Raw genomic sequence first — 16,832 nt, forward strand, 5'->3', positions numbered from 1 at the left:
TTCTAGAAAAATAAAAAGAACTAGAATCAGCTTGTCATCGCTGTTAAAATTGCAAATGGCAGATGCGATGGCCGCAAGCAGTGGCGGAGTAGATTGGGCCACAATATTAAAACCATTTTTATCTGTGAATTACGAGACTTCTAACAAAGCAGAATTGATAGAATTATGTTCAGCGATCGTAAAGAGGTATGTTAATCATTTTGAAAAGTGTTGATAACTCGCGATGCGTTCTTAATACGCAATAAATTGTATTGACAGTAACTGATTTTCTCAATAGACATTTTGTTTATTCGATTTTTTGTTTTTTTAGTGAATCTGAGATTTTACGCCACAAGGATAGTAACAAAAACTTTTATAATCACTTTGCTGTGTTAGCCTCAGATTATATTAGCAGCAGTACATCTGGCTGTAAGTATTTTTTTTGTTTGGTTAGGTCCTTGAAATTATAAAAAATTGATATAAATTATTCGATTCAGGATGCCCTATATCTAAAAAAACATCTTCTGAATCCGTTGTCTTTAATCCATTTGTTTAGCTTGGCAAACATAAATGTTTATTTACCTTGATTTACAAACACTTTTTCACAAGTGTCTTATCATTGGATAGTGACTTCTTTCTACCATTTTTATTTGTATTTAACTACTGTTTATCTTTAAATTTTAAATTATATTTTATGTTTGCGACATGCTTTCGATTTATAAGATGTTACAACATGAATGTTCTAATAGTCATATTTGCACCTACTTTATTAACATATATTTCCATCTGTCTAGGTATTTTGAGATTCTCACTCCGCAAATAACTTTAAATTTAAAAAGCATCAATACGCTTTGCAAATATTGTAACATTGTGTAACATGTTCAAATCGGAAGCACTTCTCATTTCACAGTACAGATATATGTGTTAAATACACCTTTTTTTGTGATAACAGTGTCCGCAAGTCAGTTAGAGACAGTTAGTGCTGCATGTCGTGTTTTACTCAAGTATTTATTAAGTGCCCTACAGACAGCTAGTAGTGATACGAACATCTCTAATAACCAAATCAAACGTTATTTAAATGCGGTTCGAGTGTTGTGCATAGGAAAAGGTCTGCTGACCACCACAGAAGTTACTGTCCTTGTCGACACCATGAAGGGGGAAAATTTGCCCCAACATGCCAATCCTACACCAACAGGTGAGTTATGTTTAACAATTATTATCATTGTTGTTATCATAGAGGGATTCTAATATGATTCTTAATAGTTATTGATTTCATCATTATGTAATAAATATATGCGAAGAGTACAGATATTTTAAAATTCACCAAAATTAATTTTGTTGCACTAATATGTCATTCATAAAATTTCTAATCAGTATTGCATTGCCACAATATAGTTATTTTAACAATTAATTTTTTATTGCTATTTTGAATTTTTTATCAGTGTATTTATACAATATGTATTTTGCTTCTAATTTTATAGTTGAATCACAAGATGTAGGAGGGTAATTCTCTTTTCTCTTCCTCAAAAAAAGAGCCATTAAATAAGATTTAAAATAGATTTTCTTGGCAGGGGAACATTATAAACACTTGAAAATAAGTCACAGTTCATTATTGTACAAAAAAACTGAATGTGTGCCAATTTTTTTTAAATATTTTTTACTTAAAAATATTTTTGTTCATAAGTGATACATTTTTTTCAACTTGACTTGCCTATATGAGTTATTGTGTTAAAATTAATTTAAAATTAAAAATTACATTTTCAATCAGCCCTGTATTAACCTATCAAAATAGATATTGTTAGTATTATTACTTACCGGTTATACAAAGAATTGTATGGTTGAACGGAGCATTGCATTTTTTCCATAGGCAATGAAAAGGATGTAAGCAACAAGCAAGAGAGTTCCAAGACCCGATCTGACCTATCGATTAGCATTTTTGAACAACTGACTTTACCATTAAGAGATGGACATACCACAACCCTTGACCAAAGCCCTAGCGGAACAACTAGTGCGCCAGAGACTTCTGCTGGAAATGATCCCACATCTGAAATTAATGTAAGCAAAATAATGACTATACCATAATTATGTGATAACTATAGTTCGGGAAATGTCGCTGGTAACAGTTATATTCAGTTAGGAGCCAATTAACTGTTTTTTTATGCATTTATTTTGAAAGACTTCACAATTGTCTTAGTTGCAGTTGCCTTATGTGTTTAAGCAGGTTCGATACATCTCTTGCGGCGCAGGCGGTGCGGGAGGGAAGCCTATGTTTATACACGGTAGTTTCGTTGTAGTACCAACCTTACATAAACTAATTTGAGCAAACTAAATATAACATATACAACAAATATTAGCTTACATATATTTTTCATATTTAATGCATGACAATTAACTTTTTATTTGAATAAAAGTGTATTTATTCATTAAGAGCTTGTAAAATTATTAATGAAATCTGGCAACATTGCCATTGTCACGGCCTGATGGTAAAAGTTGGGTCAACTGCGATTACTGTCAACTGTGCTTTGCACGTATTCTGTAAACATGAATGAATATCCAAGGTACAAAGGAAAAGTAATGACTGAAAAGCAATATAAAATGTGTGAAACAGAATGTGGATTGATGAGAAAAAAGTAAAATATGCAAATCGAGAATCTATATAATAACTATCAAGCAGCTCAATGTATGACAGTGAGACGTCGCCGTCAGAACATCTCTACTGTTTGTTTTGCAAAGAGATCCTTTCAGTTTTTGTTTCAAATTGCTATTATATTGCATTAGATTATGAAAAATTTATTTAATATTAATTATTACCACATATGTTTTCGATTGGAATAATTTTATAATCTATAATCGACCTATTCAAATATAGCGTATCAGTCGAAGCGTTAAATACAGCGTACAGTGTTGCCATATTTCCTTTCATTGGATCAGATGTTTCTTCAAATTTCAATTTGTCAAAACGTTATATATTCATTCCGTTATCAATAATTATATTGTAAGTGCGTATTTTTATTGTTTTAAAATGTTTAGTAATATTTAATTCTTTAATTACAATTTTATTTTCCCGATCCTAACCATTTTTAAGAGCAATATTCAGGTTTGCTTAAAGTTTTTTCCCAACTCGCAGGAGAGCCTGTATATAAGAGCATAATTTTTAATATCATTTTTCAAAAAAACTATATTGGCAATCGATCTGATATTTTTACACGAAGCAGTTGGCATATTTATTAACAGATTTCGATGATTTTGAAAACTTTACCTCCTTAAATTACTAAATATACCAATAATCTGCATTAACTATTTAAGAGCAATAGTTAATGAAGGCAAAAGGATAAGGAACATAATTTATTTTACATGTGATCTTATAGTGATCCGTAAAGTTGTATGATATATTTTCTCGGCATTTTTTTATTACTTTAATCTCGATGATAGCATCAACATACACAAATTACGAAACTTACTAAAGGATCATTGTGATCACGGTGGCATGTTATATTAATGGATGCTATGCTGTCTTAGTTAAGACAGAAATGAAATTGGAATCATATAAATTATCGCTAAATGTATACTTTTAACTGTTGGAAAATATACGGTTTTATGTACAACGTAATCATCAAAAATCCTAGAAAATGTTTCAATTTTTTCCCGGGCCATACTCCATTTAACAAAATACAAAATTTCTGTGGTATTGATTTTTTTTTTAAATTATGATTAGGTTCTATTTAAAATTGTATTCCTAACAAAAAAATTCTTTGAATTCTTTTTTAGAAAAAGTTCTAGAATTATTTTGTGAAGTAATTGATAACAATAATGTAAGAAATATGTATAAAATCAAAGATATCTTTTTTCTTGGAAAATTTGCAAGCAATGATTGAATTTCCTGGGACTTTTAAAAAAGTGATTCCTGCTACCTCCTCGATTGGTATAGATATTTACGTATATCCAAGTTCAGTTAATAGTAGTGATGGATAAACCTGCTTTTATTCGTTAAATTAAAAATAGGATCTCCTGCTCAACATGTTTAAGTAGAGCATCACAAGTCTCCCAAAATGCTTCAGCTATTAATTAATTTCTACTAGTTTACTATGCAGAATGTCCCATTTGAAATCGACTCTTCCATAGCTCTAATAATGTACATTTCAAGTAAAAATTGTATCAAATCAATTTCTTCATATTTTGAAATAATTTTCCACTATACAAGGTGTCCCATTTGTTCTGGATGTTCCTGACATTTTTTTTAAGAATGGAGTTTGAAGCATACTTGAAAATATCAAATATTCCTGACAGCAAAATATGGCTCTTCGCTCACCTTGTTGTCATATCATATCAAGTGGATAGATATTATGTAGACTAAATAGAGATCATTCACACTGAAATTCACATACTAAACGCAATGCTTAAAAAAATGAAAAATAATTTTTATTAAAAACTTGAAATTATAAAAAAAAATATTTCTATCAGAACGGGAGACATTGAACGGTCGTTTTCCAAGTCACTATTAAGTGATCAAAATTTCACTAAAGCACATAACGATGTGTTTTATACACGTCCAATACAGCCCCCTTGTCTGATTTCTAAACTTTGTTGTCTAACCGTTTTTACTTTTACTTATTTTCTCAACTTTTCTGTTTAGTGTTACTATTTATTAGTTTAGCAGTGTTAGTGCCGTGTGTCCTTGAACTCTACTGCGTGTTCCCAAACTCTATTTATAATTTTTTTTTAACATTTATAGACTAATTTAAATATTTTGTTGTAGAAGCTATTTCTTAAAACCAACACCGAAAGTTTGCAAGCTCTCAGAGCAGGAGATACTCTCGTGGATCTTTGTTTGAATCTACCTTCTATAAAAAGAGCAAAAACCAAAGTCGAAGATGCCTTGGCCGGCAAACCCTTCAGCATACCCACCACTCATTCCGAGGCCACAGCTCTAAGAAACGGGTACGTGGAAAAAAATATTTCCTAAAAACCATTAAATATAATATTTAAATTTTTTCTTTAGGCTCGCCTCAAACGTGTCTGAAATCAACTTGGCCATGTCGGCGATAAATTTGCCCGTCCTAGAACCTCTCACGCCCAGTAAGCTAGATAAGCTATGCAGTCTAGCGATGGCAGTGCTGCACTGTGCCGTTGGACAAGCGACTGCGAGTGCAGTTTTGTCTACCGGAACGGCGGTATCCCCGAAATGTTCTAATCAACCGAACCAAACAGGATTGAAGGAAGACGATTTGGATTCCAATGCCGTGGCATTGGTGGAAGAAGCCCTGAATATGTACAGTTACATCGGCAATACTATTAAAGCTTCGACGAGAGCTGGAGGACATGTAAGTACATGTTATGAAAATTTAAATGTGAAACGGAATTATCTTTACCTTATTTTTGGAATTTTACTAATTTTAAGTAGATAAATAATCATTTTCACTTGTATAATAATAATAATAATAATAATAATAACACAACTTTATTTCAAAATAACAGTGCAATGTACAAAACAGTAGTGTAGTTTACACCATCAGATGAAATAGTAGTCAAAAATATAACAATAACAAAACAAAACAAAGAAAACATAGATGGATGATCAATGATACATTACTGTTAAAGCAAACATTAATTTTGTAAATATTCATTTAAACTGTATGGTTCCAAATTTAATAACATTTTGTGTATATATTTTTTGTACTGGGATAAACTCTGGGTATTTTTCACCTCTTGAGGGAGTTTATTATAGAATTTTATGCAAGTATAATGAACATTCTTCTCAGTTAATGTTAAATGATGTATGGGAAAGATTAAATTTGTATTTCTAGTATAGTAAAAGTTAGTTTGAAAACATTCCCTAAATAAATTCTTATTTTTAAAAGTGAAAAGTAAAATTTCTTGGATATATACGGCAAAAACTGTTAATAAACCATTTGACCTAAATCTTCCACGGCAAGACACACTTTGTGCGAGCCTCAACAAACACCTCAAAGTTCTTTTTTGAGAAATGAACAACCTATTTATGTGGATACTTTGACCAAAGAAAATTATTCCATATCGGAATACAGACTCAAAATTTGCATAATAAATCACTTTGAGGGTTTTGAGATCCAAATACTTAGTCAACACCCTAATACTATAGCATACACTATTCAACCTTTTTTCAATGCACTCGATATGAAAGGACCAACTAAGTGTGTCATCTAAGTGTATTCCAAGAAACTTCATATTTTCTTCCACTTTGCAGCTCATAGTGTTACTTAATTTGAAACTGTCCGGAGATATATAGCTGCTTTGTCTTGTTTTAAATAACATAACTTTTGTCTTATCCTGATTTACAACTAATTTATTTTTACTGCACCAATCAAGTATTCTATTGTAAACATATACAATTTTTTCTCGTATATCACTAAAATTTGACCCACAAATAAGAACGGTTGTATCATCAGCATACTGGACACAATAACCCTTTGTGCCGTCAATGTGTAGTGGCAAATCATTTACAAAAATCAGAAACAACAGCGGTCCCAGGATACTCCCCTGAGGAACCCCAGTTGTAATTGGTACATACATCGAAGAGCAGGTTATCCCACTTTTAGTAATAGTGACCTTTTGTCTACGATTCGTTAAATATGACCGAAGCCAATCCAGAAGACTGCCACGGATCCCATATTGTTTGAACTTATTTATCAATATAGTATGGTCTACACAATCATATGCTCGTGACAAGTCAAGGAAAAGCCCCAGAGGCACTTCATTATTTTCAAGGCACTGTACAATTTTATAATTAAAATGATAAATGGCTGTACTCGTAGACCTGCCCTTTAAAAAACCATGTTGGGTTTCAGAGAATAACTGAGCAGATGACATATGGTTCATTATTCTGGAATAAACTATTAATTCAAATAATTTAGCAAAGGCTGACAATAAACTTATAGGCCTATAATTTAACATATTTTTAGGATCACCCTTTTTATACACTGGGGTTATTACAGCTAATTTTAATTGGTCAGGAAACATACCATACTTTAAGGAATTATTAATAATATACATAAGTGGTCTGGTTATTAAGGACATGACCTGTTTTACAATGTTTGCAGGGATTCCATCTTCACCACTGCTCATCTTATTTTTAATTTTTTTACTTAATTCTAATATCTCAGCCTCAGTTGTATAATCTAAAAGTATACATTGCTCAGCCTGCTGTATTCTACTAGGACTACATGAATTGGGTATCCCTATCAGCTGATGTGAAACAATTTCTTTTAAAAAATTAGAATAATCATTTGCAATATCTTGCGAATTTCCTGGTATCATAACACATCTATCTTTTACCTCACCTTTTACTTCTCTCACTATACTCCAAACACATTTACTCTTGTTATCTGATTCCATAATTCTATTTCTATAAGACTTACTTCTAGCATTCATTAACAATTTATTATAATTGTTTCTTACACTGTTATAAACTTGATTAAATTCCTTGCGAACATTACTGATTGTATACCATATATCCAACTGTCTCTTACATTCTTGGATATCCGAATCTACCTCATAAAACTGACACTTATCTCTAGTTTTCTTATTTCTAAACCTTTTCGTTGGAAAGGAGGCCTCAAACAGCCTCAAAAAAACTTTCATAAAACCATTCCACTGCTTGTCTATGTCTTGCTCCCTCACTGAGTAGACATCATTCCACTCAGTTGATTGTAAACTCTCCCTAAATCGATCTTTATTTTTACCACTAAATATTTTTTTATAACTGAAACCTTCATTTGAAATCGCCTCAATGTTGAAAATCACTTTTTGAGCTGTGTGATCTGATATCTTAGGATGCAACACTTCCGAAACATACGTATCACCGTTAATAAAGATATTATCGATACACGAACCACCATTAGAGGTGATTCGGGTATTTTCAAAGACTGTTTGATATAAACCATATGAGTTTAACAAAGAACACAATTCATTTTTCTTCTGATTATCCACAATAAGCTCAACATTAAAATCACCCGCAACAATAGTTATAGCATCCTCATCAAATATTTTCATTAGCATAGTCTCCAGTTTACTTAGAAACACCATGCTATCTCCATCCGGCGGTCTATATATTGAAACCACAATGAACCTTCTACCATATACATCCCCTTCTATAGCTGAACACTCGAAATTGTTTACTTCCGCTAACGACTTTATGTCGGATCTTTCATGACACTGTACTTCATTAGACGCATAAACTGCGCTTCCTCCATGTCTATTCACCTCTCTACAACAACTGGATATTAACTTGTAATTTTGTATACCATAGTTTGTCAATTGCTCCTGGCTCTTCCAGTGTTCAGTTACACAGAGAAATTTACAAGTTGGATGGCAACTCAGAAAACGATTACAGCCATCCACAGCATTACCAATAGATTGCAGATTCTGATGAATTACACTTACTTCATATAGTTTCATATCCCTACTAGAATGTACATTATGATTTTCGACCCTATCTATAAAAAAGAATTTGGTTGTGTTTGTGCAGATGAGTCGTTATCCTGTGGGTTATCCGTTCTGAAATTAAACCGCCGATATCCAACACCTCTAGGCCAAAAGGATGGATTATAGAAGTCATCTTTATATTTGAAGTTGGCTGCTACCATAAAACACTTAAGATTTGTCTTTGTCGTCTTAATCAACTTCACAACAAAATTTTCTGCGTGGTCCCCTGTTTTTTCGGCTAAGAACTCCTTTATATCACTTTCGGCAACTTCTGGAACGACACGGTAAATATACATCCATACCTTTGGGTTAAGACCTTTAAATTTCCCACCATGTTCTGACACTCCTATTTTTGATGTTTTCACTTTATTTATTTTTTGTACATAATTTCCCTGGTTGTCGTCGTTCTGGTAACTTCTGTTCTCACTTTCCACATCTAAATTTATTACTGATCGCATAATCTTTCTTTGCTCACTCTGTAAAATATCCAAATTTCTGTTTATATTTACCTCCTGGTTTTTATCGTTTATTGACTCCTGCTTTTTATTTCTAGTTTTCACCTTATCAGCAAAACTCTGTTTTTGTGTATCGACTACACTTTTTACCTTGCTTGAATTGTCCAGGATTTTATCTGAATTATAATTTATGGTTTGAAAACCACTTAATTTTTCTTCTAATAACATAACCTTCTGTTGGAGTAGATTAATTCTCAATCTCAATTTTATCATTAATTATAACTTCTTTGTCACAGATAATCTGTTGCAATAGTTTAATTTCTTCTTTCAGATGAGTTTCTTCTGCATTAAAAACAGCTGCACACATATCATCAGGTTTATTATCACCTAATCCTGTTCCACAGCAGGATTTTACCCTTGTTGCACAACTAGGATGATATATAAGCCCACACACATTGCACTTTGGGCCACTTTTAACTGAGTTTTTGCAATAATTACAAAGTTTTTTATTCTGAGACAGAACCACTGCCGGCTCATTGGCTGCCATTTTTATTTTTATTTTAATTTTTTATTTTTATTGAAACATAATGACCATTCAAGTACTTTAGAATTTGTTATTGTTAATTTGTTTAACTTAAAACGTCTCATATTTTTTTTACTGTCATTTAAATGTGAATATACAGGATGTAGAAACATGTATCAATACTTTATTTTTTTCAAATTCTGTCCTAAAAACTTTAATTTTTTTAAAACTTTGAAAATATTCGTAATCCTACTGCTGGACAAGTTAGTGACCAAGGTGCTGATTCTCCAGTTGTGCGATCAACATTCCCATAAGAAAGTGGGCGGAGTTTTCATAAAAACCTGCCAATTTCAATCGTACAACAAATTTATGCATTCTTGAATCAGGGCAGCAGTCGCATCACAAGTTTTGGATGGGAAAGCTGCTTCCTGTGCTATTTGTGTGTAATACAGACGATCTCATGAACATATTTAATTTTGACATTTGTGAATTCAAATTCAAATTAGTTTTTGAGATTAAACGTAAATTTGGTGATTATGCCGATTATGCTGTTGAAGAATGTGGCATTTTTTTACTAAATTTTGGGGAGGACAGTCCACTTTGCAACTCCTCGTGAGCTTCCATGAATTCTATAAGGAGCTCCTTCTGTCGATGAGTAATAGGAGTGGCACGACTTACTTTTTTTACGAGTACTTGACAATTCATATTTCTATCTTACTAGAAAATTAGAAATTCACAAATTACCGAAGTAGAAGTTGCATAGATTTGATCAAATCTATGAGAAATTATAACTGTCAATAATAGTCAAGGTCACAGTAATAATTTTTATTTTATAATGCTGGCCTGCAATCCGAAACCCACCATATTTAAATCGCCGACTCTGATTGGTCCAAACACTACAATAAAAGTGGCAACTATGGTCATTTCTTTCCCGTGAAACAAGACGAGGCGATCGCTTCGCACCTTGGTTGCATTAGTTGGAGAATACACATTTTGACATTCATGAGAACGTTGTGTGATGTGACCACATCGCATCAACTATAAAATCATCGCATCACATATACTCGAGAATCGACGTCCAAAGGTCACTGTAATCTCAAAAGTATTTCATACAACACAAAATTATACATTTCTACATCAATACCGTCAAAATGACATATGTTTCTGTACTATTTTTATTTTGAAAGTTTTTCATTTAAAAGAAGAAATGCTGTTAAGCATTTTTGAAAAATTGTATTTTGTAAAATAAGGACATTAAAAAAAGCTGTGAACCGCTAAATCAAGAATTCATCCACTATTACGAATTTTTATCGACTAAATTTTGTAGAAAATTCCTTGTGTTTGCATCACCACGTAAGAATTAAACATGTGGAATGTCGTGCTTATACACTATTCTGCTTTCAGTTCAATCATTAGGAAGATTGATTCATATTATCTAGCAGCTGCGGCGTGATACCATTAAGATATAAAATGGAAATATTGTTTTTTATATTTACATATTGACCTATTAATATCCATATTTTGCCCTCTTTAGACCCTTTAGACCTTTTACCTTTAGAATGTAGGCCATATTGTACCATTTAAACTGTCTAATGTTTGCGGCCTATTACCGATCAACGATATATTCATATCTAAGTGGTCTATTGGATACTGATTCTAAGTTGATGTGATATACAAATTTTCCAAAGCCTTTAAAAAAAGGCAGGCTTCATAAGTTTGGTATGTGCATTCCTCTTCTAGAATGGATGGAAACTTATCCTTCAAAGAGACATCAGGTTTTCAATTTTCAAAACTTCATATCTTTCAAAATCTCAACAGTATAAGATGTGCCTCAAGGCTCTCACTTGGCACCACTGTTCATTAATATCTTTTTAAATGTCATCATAGAGTTTTGGTATTTTCAAAATAGTGTTAATTATTCGTTGAACACAACACTTTCCATTATGGTAACTAGGAAGTTTGGGGGATATTTTATTTATTTATTTATATTGCATACGTATAGACAAAGGGACAGTCCAATTACATGTATACAGTTGAGAAATGTTAGCTAATATAAAAACCAGTTAAAAATAATGTATAAACAACCAAACACATGCAAAATACAATGTAAAAAGAGAACAAAGAAAGAAAACAAAAAAAATGTCAATTAAAATGTACATAAAACACCCAATCGTATACGTATCATAAGTATGAGAGTAGCTTAGTCCGACTAATATTAAAAATATAAATATCGTATATTAACAAATTATTCACCGTACACAGACACTGTTCTAGGGGTGAATTAATATTAAATATTTTAAAAAGTCTATATCTAGTTGGCATTCTCATATCGGGTACATTAATATTAATAGACGCCAACAAATCGGGAACAACAATCTGACTATGTAAAATATTATAAGCGAACAAAATCTGAGCCCTTTCTTTTCTCCTATCCAAATAGGTCACACCAAACTCTGCTCGTTGATGTTCATATGATACCATGAACGGGTACACTCCATACTCTTTAACATATATTGACCTTAAAAGCTTCTTCTGTATTTTGCTATTGTGCTTGTTACTGGTAGCTTGTGGGTTCCAAATCACACTGCAATACTCCAATTTTGATCTTACAAATGTATTGAATAGCCTTATAACGTGTTAGATTTAAACTGTTGGCTAGTCCTAAGAACAAAACCGAGCTTCCTGTAACATTCAGCTGTTAAACTTGTAATATGCTCATTAAATGTTAAATTTTTGCTAAAAATTACACCTAGGTCCCTGATTCTATTCAGAGGCTCTATCTCAACACCATTCACCGTATATACTCCCAATATAGGGTATTTCTTCCGTGTATATCATACCAGTTTACATTTTGCCTCATTTAAAGCTAGGTCGTTATCTTTACAAAACTCAGAAACAGCTGTGACATCGCTTTGCAATTTTGCAACATCATCCCAACATGTTACGTTAAGGTAAATCTTCAAGTCATCTGCAAAGAGTAAAAAACTTTGCATGCTTTATATAATCAGAGATGTCATTTATAAATAAGATAAAAAGCAATAGTCCCAATATGAACCCTTGAGGTACACCGGAAGTTGACACAAAAGTTTCAGATTCTGCATTGTTGAATTTTGCAAAGTTTATCCGATCAGTCAGATAAGTTCTAATAAATTGTATCAAATCTACGCTAAAAGAATAAGAGTTCAATATCCATAATAGAATGTTATGGTTGAGTCTGTCAAAGGCCTTCACCAAGTCAGTATAAACAGTATCAATCTGGGAATTATATAAATTTTCTGTTGAAGAAGTTTCGCTATCAACATTTTATATGGGACTTGTTTCTTCTATATACATTGTCAATTGCCCACAATTGCTACAACCTAAGATTGGAAAATATCTGTTTTTCACCTTGTCTGCTGCTCCTTCTGTCGACACCGCTAGCCTCTCTCTCTTTCTCCAATTCATCGAGCTTTATTCACCGCCCCACTCCAACCCACTCCCGAGTTTTACATACCTATTACAATTTCCCAAGCTTATTAAGTAATTAAATGATCGATGGATTAAGATATTAATGAAATTCTAACTAGTAGTAGTGGACTTGGATAAATTTTGTAGTCGATATATCTAATGAAAAAGTGGAAATGTTAAAATTGGCGTTGCCATGTGTGTGATGTCGGAAACTTTTGGGGTTTTTTTCATGCAACTTTTGAGAATCAAACCATTTGTGTAATAAAAAATGACTTTTTACACATTTATTAAATAATTATGTATTAGTCAACTATAAAGTATCTTCTTTTTACCTGCTTCCCAAAATTAAATTTGATATTCCTTATTTAACCAACAATTTATCTAATCACTTATATTTCTTCATTTCCTTTTTTACGAGTCGGTTGTTGTTATTCATTTTTATTTTATTTTATTATAGTTATTTTCTTTAGTATTCTAAGTTCTGACTCATATGAACATTCTAATAGGTGTACCAAAATTATCTGTTGGCTGGGGCTTGGGTCCTCATCTCCGGTCTCCAGACCCATCTTACCGCCAGCACCTCTTCCGAAAAAAATCCTCATTTGCGTGAAAGAGACGAAAAAGGCCGAAGCCCTTGCAAAACCAGAGATTCGAATTCTGCCAGGTCCGGACTGCAGAAATTCCAACAATCCTTCGGAGTGCTGTCCGTAGCCTTGGCCACCAGAGCCTTGACTTTACTATCGGAGTTATTCGATGATTTACACTTAGAAGTTTGCGGCGGAGCGGGAAGCATCGTACAGGTTAGCTATCATCGAATAATATAGTTATATTGGTGATTATTTATGGTTATATCCAGGTTGAACCTGCACCGTTAGCAGTAATGGGACAATTCACGGCACTTCAAAGGGTCTCGAGAATTTTAAACGCAGCACCATTGAACCATCTTTTATTTTACCTGGCCATTGTTAGTTACCGCAAAGCTTGCACCTTGAAAAGGCTTCACCCACCAGAGGGTGACACTTTCAGTCAGTCCGACTCTACCACTTATTACGAGGATATGATCATGTGTTCCAGCGAAAGCTCAACCGATGAAGGTAAATAAACTAAGTATCTTTGAATCGATTTGCATTGAGACACACTTTTATGAAATAGATAGTTTTACTCCTTTTTTATGAAATGTTGCATTTTTTAGATGATGACAGCGAACCGATATTAGGGCAATGGTTTGAGGAAACCCTCGCGCCTCCCGACACGACCGAAGCGAAAACTCCGTCGACTTCGGACAATGTCGAGACGAAAACCTCCCAGTCCGACCGAGTCCGTTCTATAGTACCGGAAAGAGGGGAAGCTCATGGTTACATTTCCTTAGCCACCAGTATATTCGTATTCCTAAACAAGCATTTCCTTTGCTCCAAGAGTACTTATATCACCAGGTACGTTAAAAACGGACTCACGGAACAGCAGATGATCATCTTGGCGGCCATCATAAGGGATTTGGACAGGGAGACGGCCAGAACGGAAGTTGGTAAGTTGTAATAAAGTGCGTCTACATACAGGACGTTTGAATTTGTAGGTGTACAGTGTAACACTTCACACATGGGGTCACTTCAGAGGTGATCGATATGTCACTGAAATAAATAAGTTCAATTTTTTTTCATTATAAATGCCTGTATATTAATAAATGAAGATTATTATAACTTTTGTTGCCATATTACATGAACGTCGGTCACAATAGTTAATTTTTCCCATCACAATAATCTGTTTCTATTGGTGCAGTGCTAGGTCAACTGTATTGCGAGTTCTCTGGGGCCCTGACGAGATTCACCCACAATTTAATAACCAACAACAATCTGAGTTCACTCCAAGCCTGCCTCTTGAATCACCTCGGTGTATCGCCATGGAACACAGACGTACCACACGCTTGGCCGCTACAGGTTTATCCCAGAACTCTGGCCGTTTTATCACAGGTACGGCATTCGGAGAGGTATTTTGAGAATGTGGAGTAATAATTTTTTTTTTTTTTTAGGTCCTACTTCTGAGGCCTCAGAACGAGAAAGAGGCGTCTGTTATCAGCATTTGGCACAGGCTGGTAAACACTTTGATCGAGAATGTGTTGAACACACCACAGACTTCGAGTGCAGAATCGGAAAATGAAGGTAAAATGAGATTGTCGAAGAAAGAAAAAATTACGATTGTACTAAATATTGTTTCAGATTTAAATGTAGAGCATGCCCAAGTCTTGCTGTACCTGTTCCATTCTCTGAATCTGATGCAAAAGAAATCGGTGGTTCTGCTGATGGCAGGGGGCGTATTGAGGTGTTCCGAAATTGCTAGAGGCCCTCTGAAAGATTCCCAGCTTTTGCATTTGTCCAGGTTGTTGCTGCTCTTCGACTACATCATGAAACATCTCTATGACGCTCCAACGTCTCTATTAGAGCAGGTAAGTTGAGATAATCTTCTAATAGGCGAACCAATCAAGTATCAATCAAAAGTCGTAAATGAACCGCCTGTAACGATACACACACAAACTTTGTGACTCCAAAACACTGAAATAAATACCTCATAAGGTTATATACGAGGGGGGATTAAAAAATAAGGTCCTCAACGCTGTAACTCTGGAAGGAGAGATGTTGAGCGAAATCCACCAACACCACCATAAGCGGCAGTTCTCCCACTCCAGATCCTGACATTGAACGCTTTGCTGTGACTGTCGGTACCGGCCTGACAGCCATTCGTGATGGAGCCCGTAACTTCTTTCACCGCCAGATGTGAAATTCGTGCAGTGATAGATTTTTGCACTTGAAAAAGTTAGAACCTATAGACATTCATCGCCGATTGAGTGAAATTTATGGTCAAAAGTGCATCAGCGTTCAACTCGTCCGCAAATGGTGTAAGGAGTTCTCGAATGGGGGCACAGACATCCACGACGAACAATGAAGCGGGAGGCTGTCCATCTCAAATGAAACTATCGCAAAGATTGAGCGAATTCTGCTCGAAGACTGGAGAATCTCGATCAAGGAAATGGCTCTTCGGGTTCCTGATGTTTCCGAAGCTTCCATCGAAAGGATTTTGACCGAGAAATTGTGCTATCACAGGATTTCTGCGGGTTGGGTTCGGCACATGCTTACAACAGAACACAAACAGAAACAACTGTCGAGGAATTCTTAGACTAAATTGTCACTGTTGATGAAACTTGGTGCCACTACGTCACTCCCAAAACAAAATAACAATCTTGACAATGACACCACTCCAATTCTCCGAAATGGAAAAAGTTTAAGAAGTTGTTTGCAGAGAGTCATGGCTATGATGTTTTGGGACCGTAAGGGTGTTTTGCGGGACCGTAAGAGTGTTTTGCTTGTTGAGTTTATACCTAAGAGATCCACAATAAACTCAAACAATTATTGCAAGACCTTAAAAAAAACTTGGAGAAAGGGCTATTCAAAATCACCGAAGGGGAAAATTGACTAAAGACATAAGGCTGCACCATGACAGTGCGTGTCGGCACATGTCACGCCAAACCCAACAATTAATCAACAAATTTAGCTGAACTGTCATTCATCTACAGCCCTGATTTAGAATCGAGTGACTACCACTTGTTCCTTAAATTAAAGAATCACTACTGCACAACAATTCAACACAGATGGTGAAGTGAAAGAAGTTATCAGGTTCATCAACGGGTTGGCAGCAAACTACTATGAGGAAGGTCTACAAAAGTGGATCTCTCGTCAAAAAAAATGTATTGAAAAAAATGGCGATTATGTTGAAAAACAGCCGAAAGAAAAGTAGCTTTCGAATGGTGTACTATTCAGATAAAATAAACAATTCTAACTATTTTTAAAAAATGTGGGAACCTAATTTTTGAATCCCCCTCGTACTTACACTACGCAATCGATTCCAGTTTAAAAAAAATTGCCTATGCTACAATTACCTCCTCATAAACCAATAAACTAAAAACTAAAATAAATGTA

General features: G+C 34.1%; 1 protein-coding gene across 1 annotated transcript in view; it reads left to right on the forward strand.

Annotated features, from left to right (window-relative positions):
• Positions 1-55: 55 nt before the first annotated feature.
• Positions 56-16,832, forward strand: part of LOC108913608 (E3 ubiquitin-protein ligase UBR4) — a 48,121-nt gene continuing 31,344 nt past the window's right edge. Inside the window, exons 1-12 of the mRNA XM_023455234.1 lie at positions 56-186; positions 311-408; positions 932-1,174; positions 1,847-2,034; positions 4,736-4,917; positions 4,979-5,300; positions 13,371-13,664; positions 13,721-13,958; positions 14,057-14,389; positions 14,641-14,831; positions 14,891-15,020; positions 15,078-15,304. Coding sequence (XP_023311002.1) covers positions 56-186; positions 311-408; positions 932-1,174; positions 1,847-2,034; positions 4,736-4,917; positions 4,979-5,300; positions 13,371-13,664; positions 13,721-13,958; positions 14,057-14,389; positions 14,641-14,831; positions 14,891-15,020; positions 15,078-15,304 — 2,577 coding nt within the window. The remainder of the gene's footprint in view (positions 187-310; positions 409-931; positions 1,175-1,846; positions 2,035-4,735; positions 4,918-4,978; positions 5,301-13,370; positions 13,665-13,720; positions 13,959-14,056; positions 14,390-14,640; positions 14,832-14,890; positions 15,021-15,077; positions 15,305-16,832) is intronic.

This window comes from Anoplophora glabripennis, unplaced genomic scaffold (genome assembly GCF_000390285.2).
Source record: "Anoplophora glabripennis isolate ALB-LARVAE unplaced genomic scaffold, Agla_2.0 scaffold590, whole genome shotgun sequence".
Lineage (NCBI taxonomy): Eukaryota > Metazoa > Arthropoda > Insecta > Coleoptera > Cerambycidae > Anoplophora > Anoplophora glabripennis.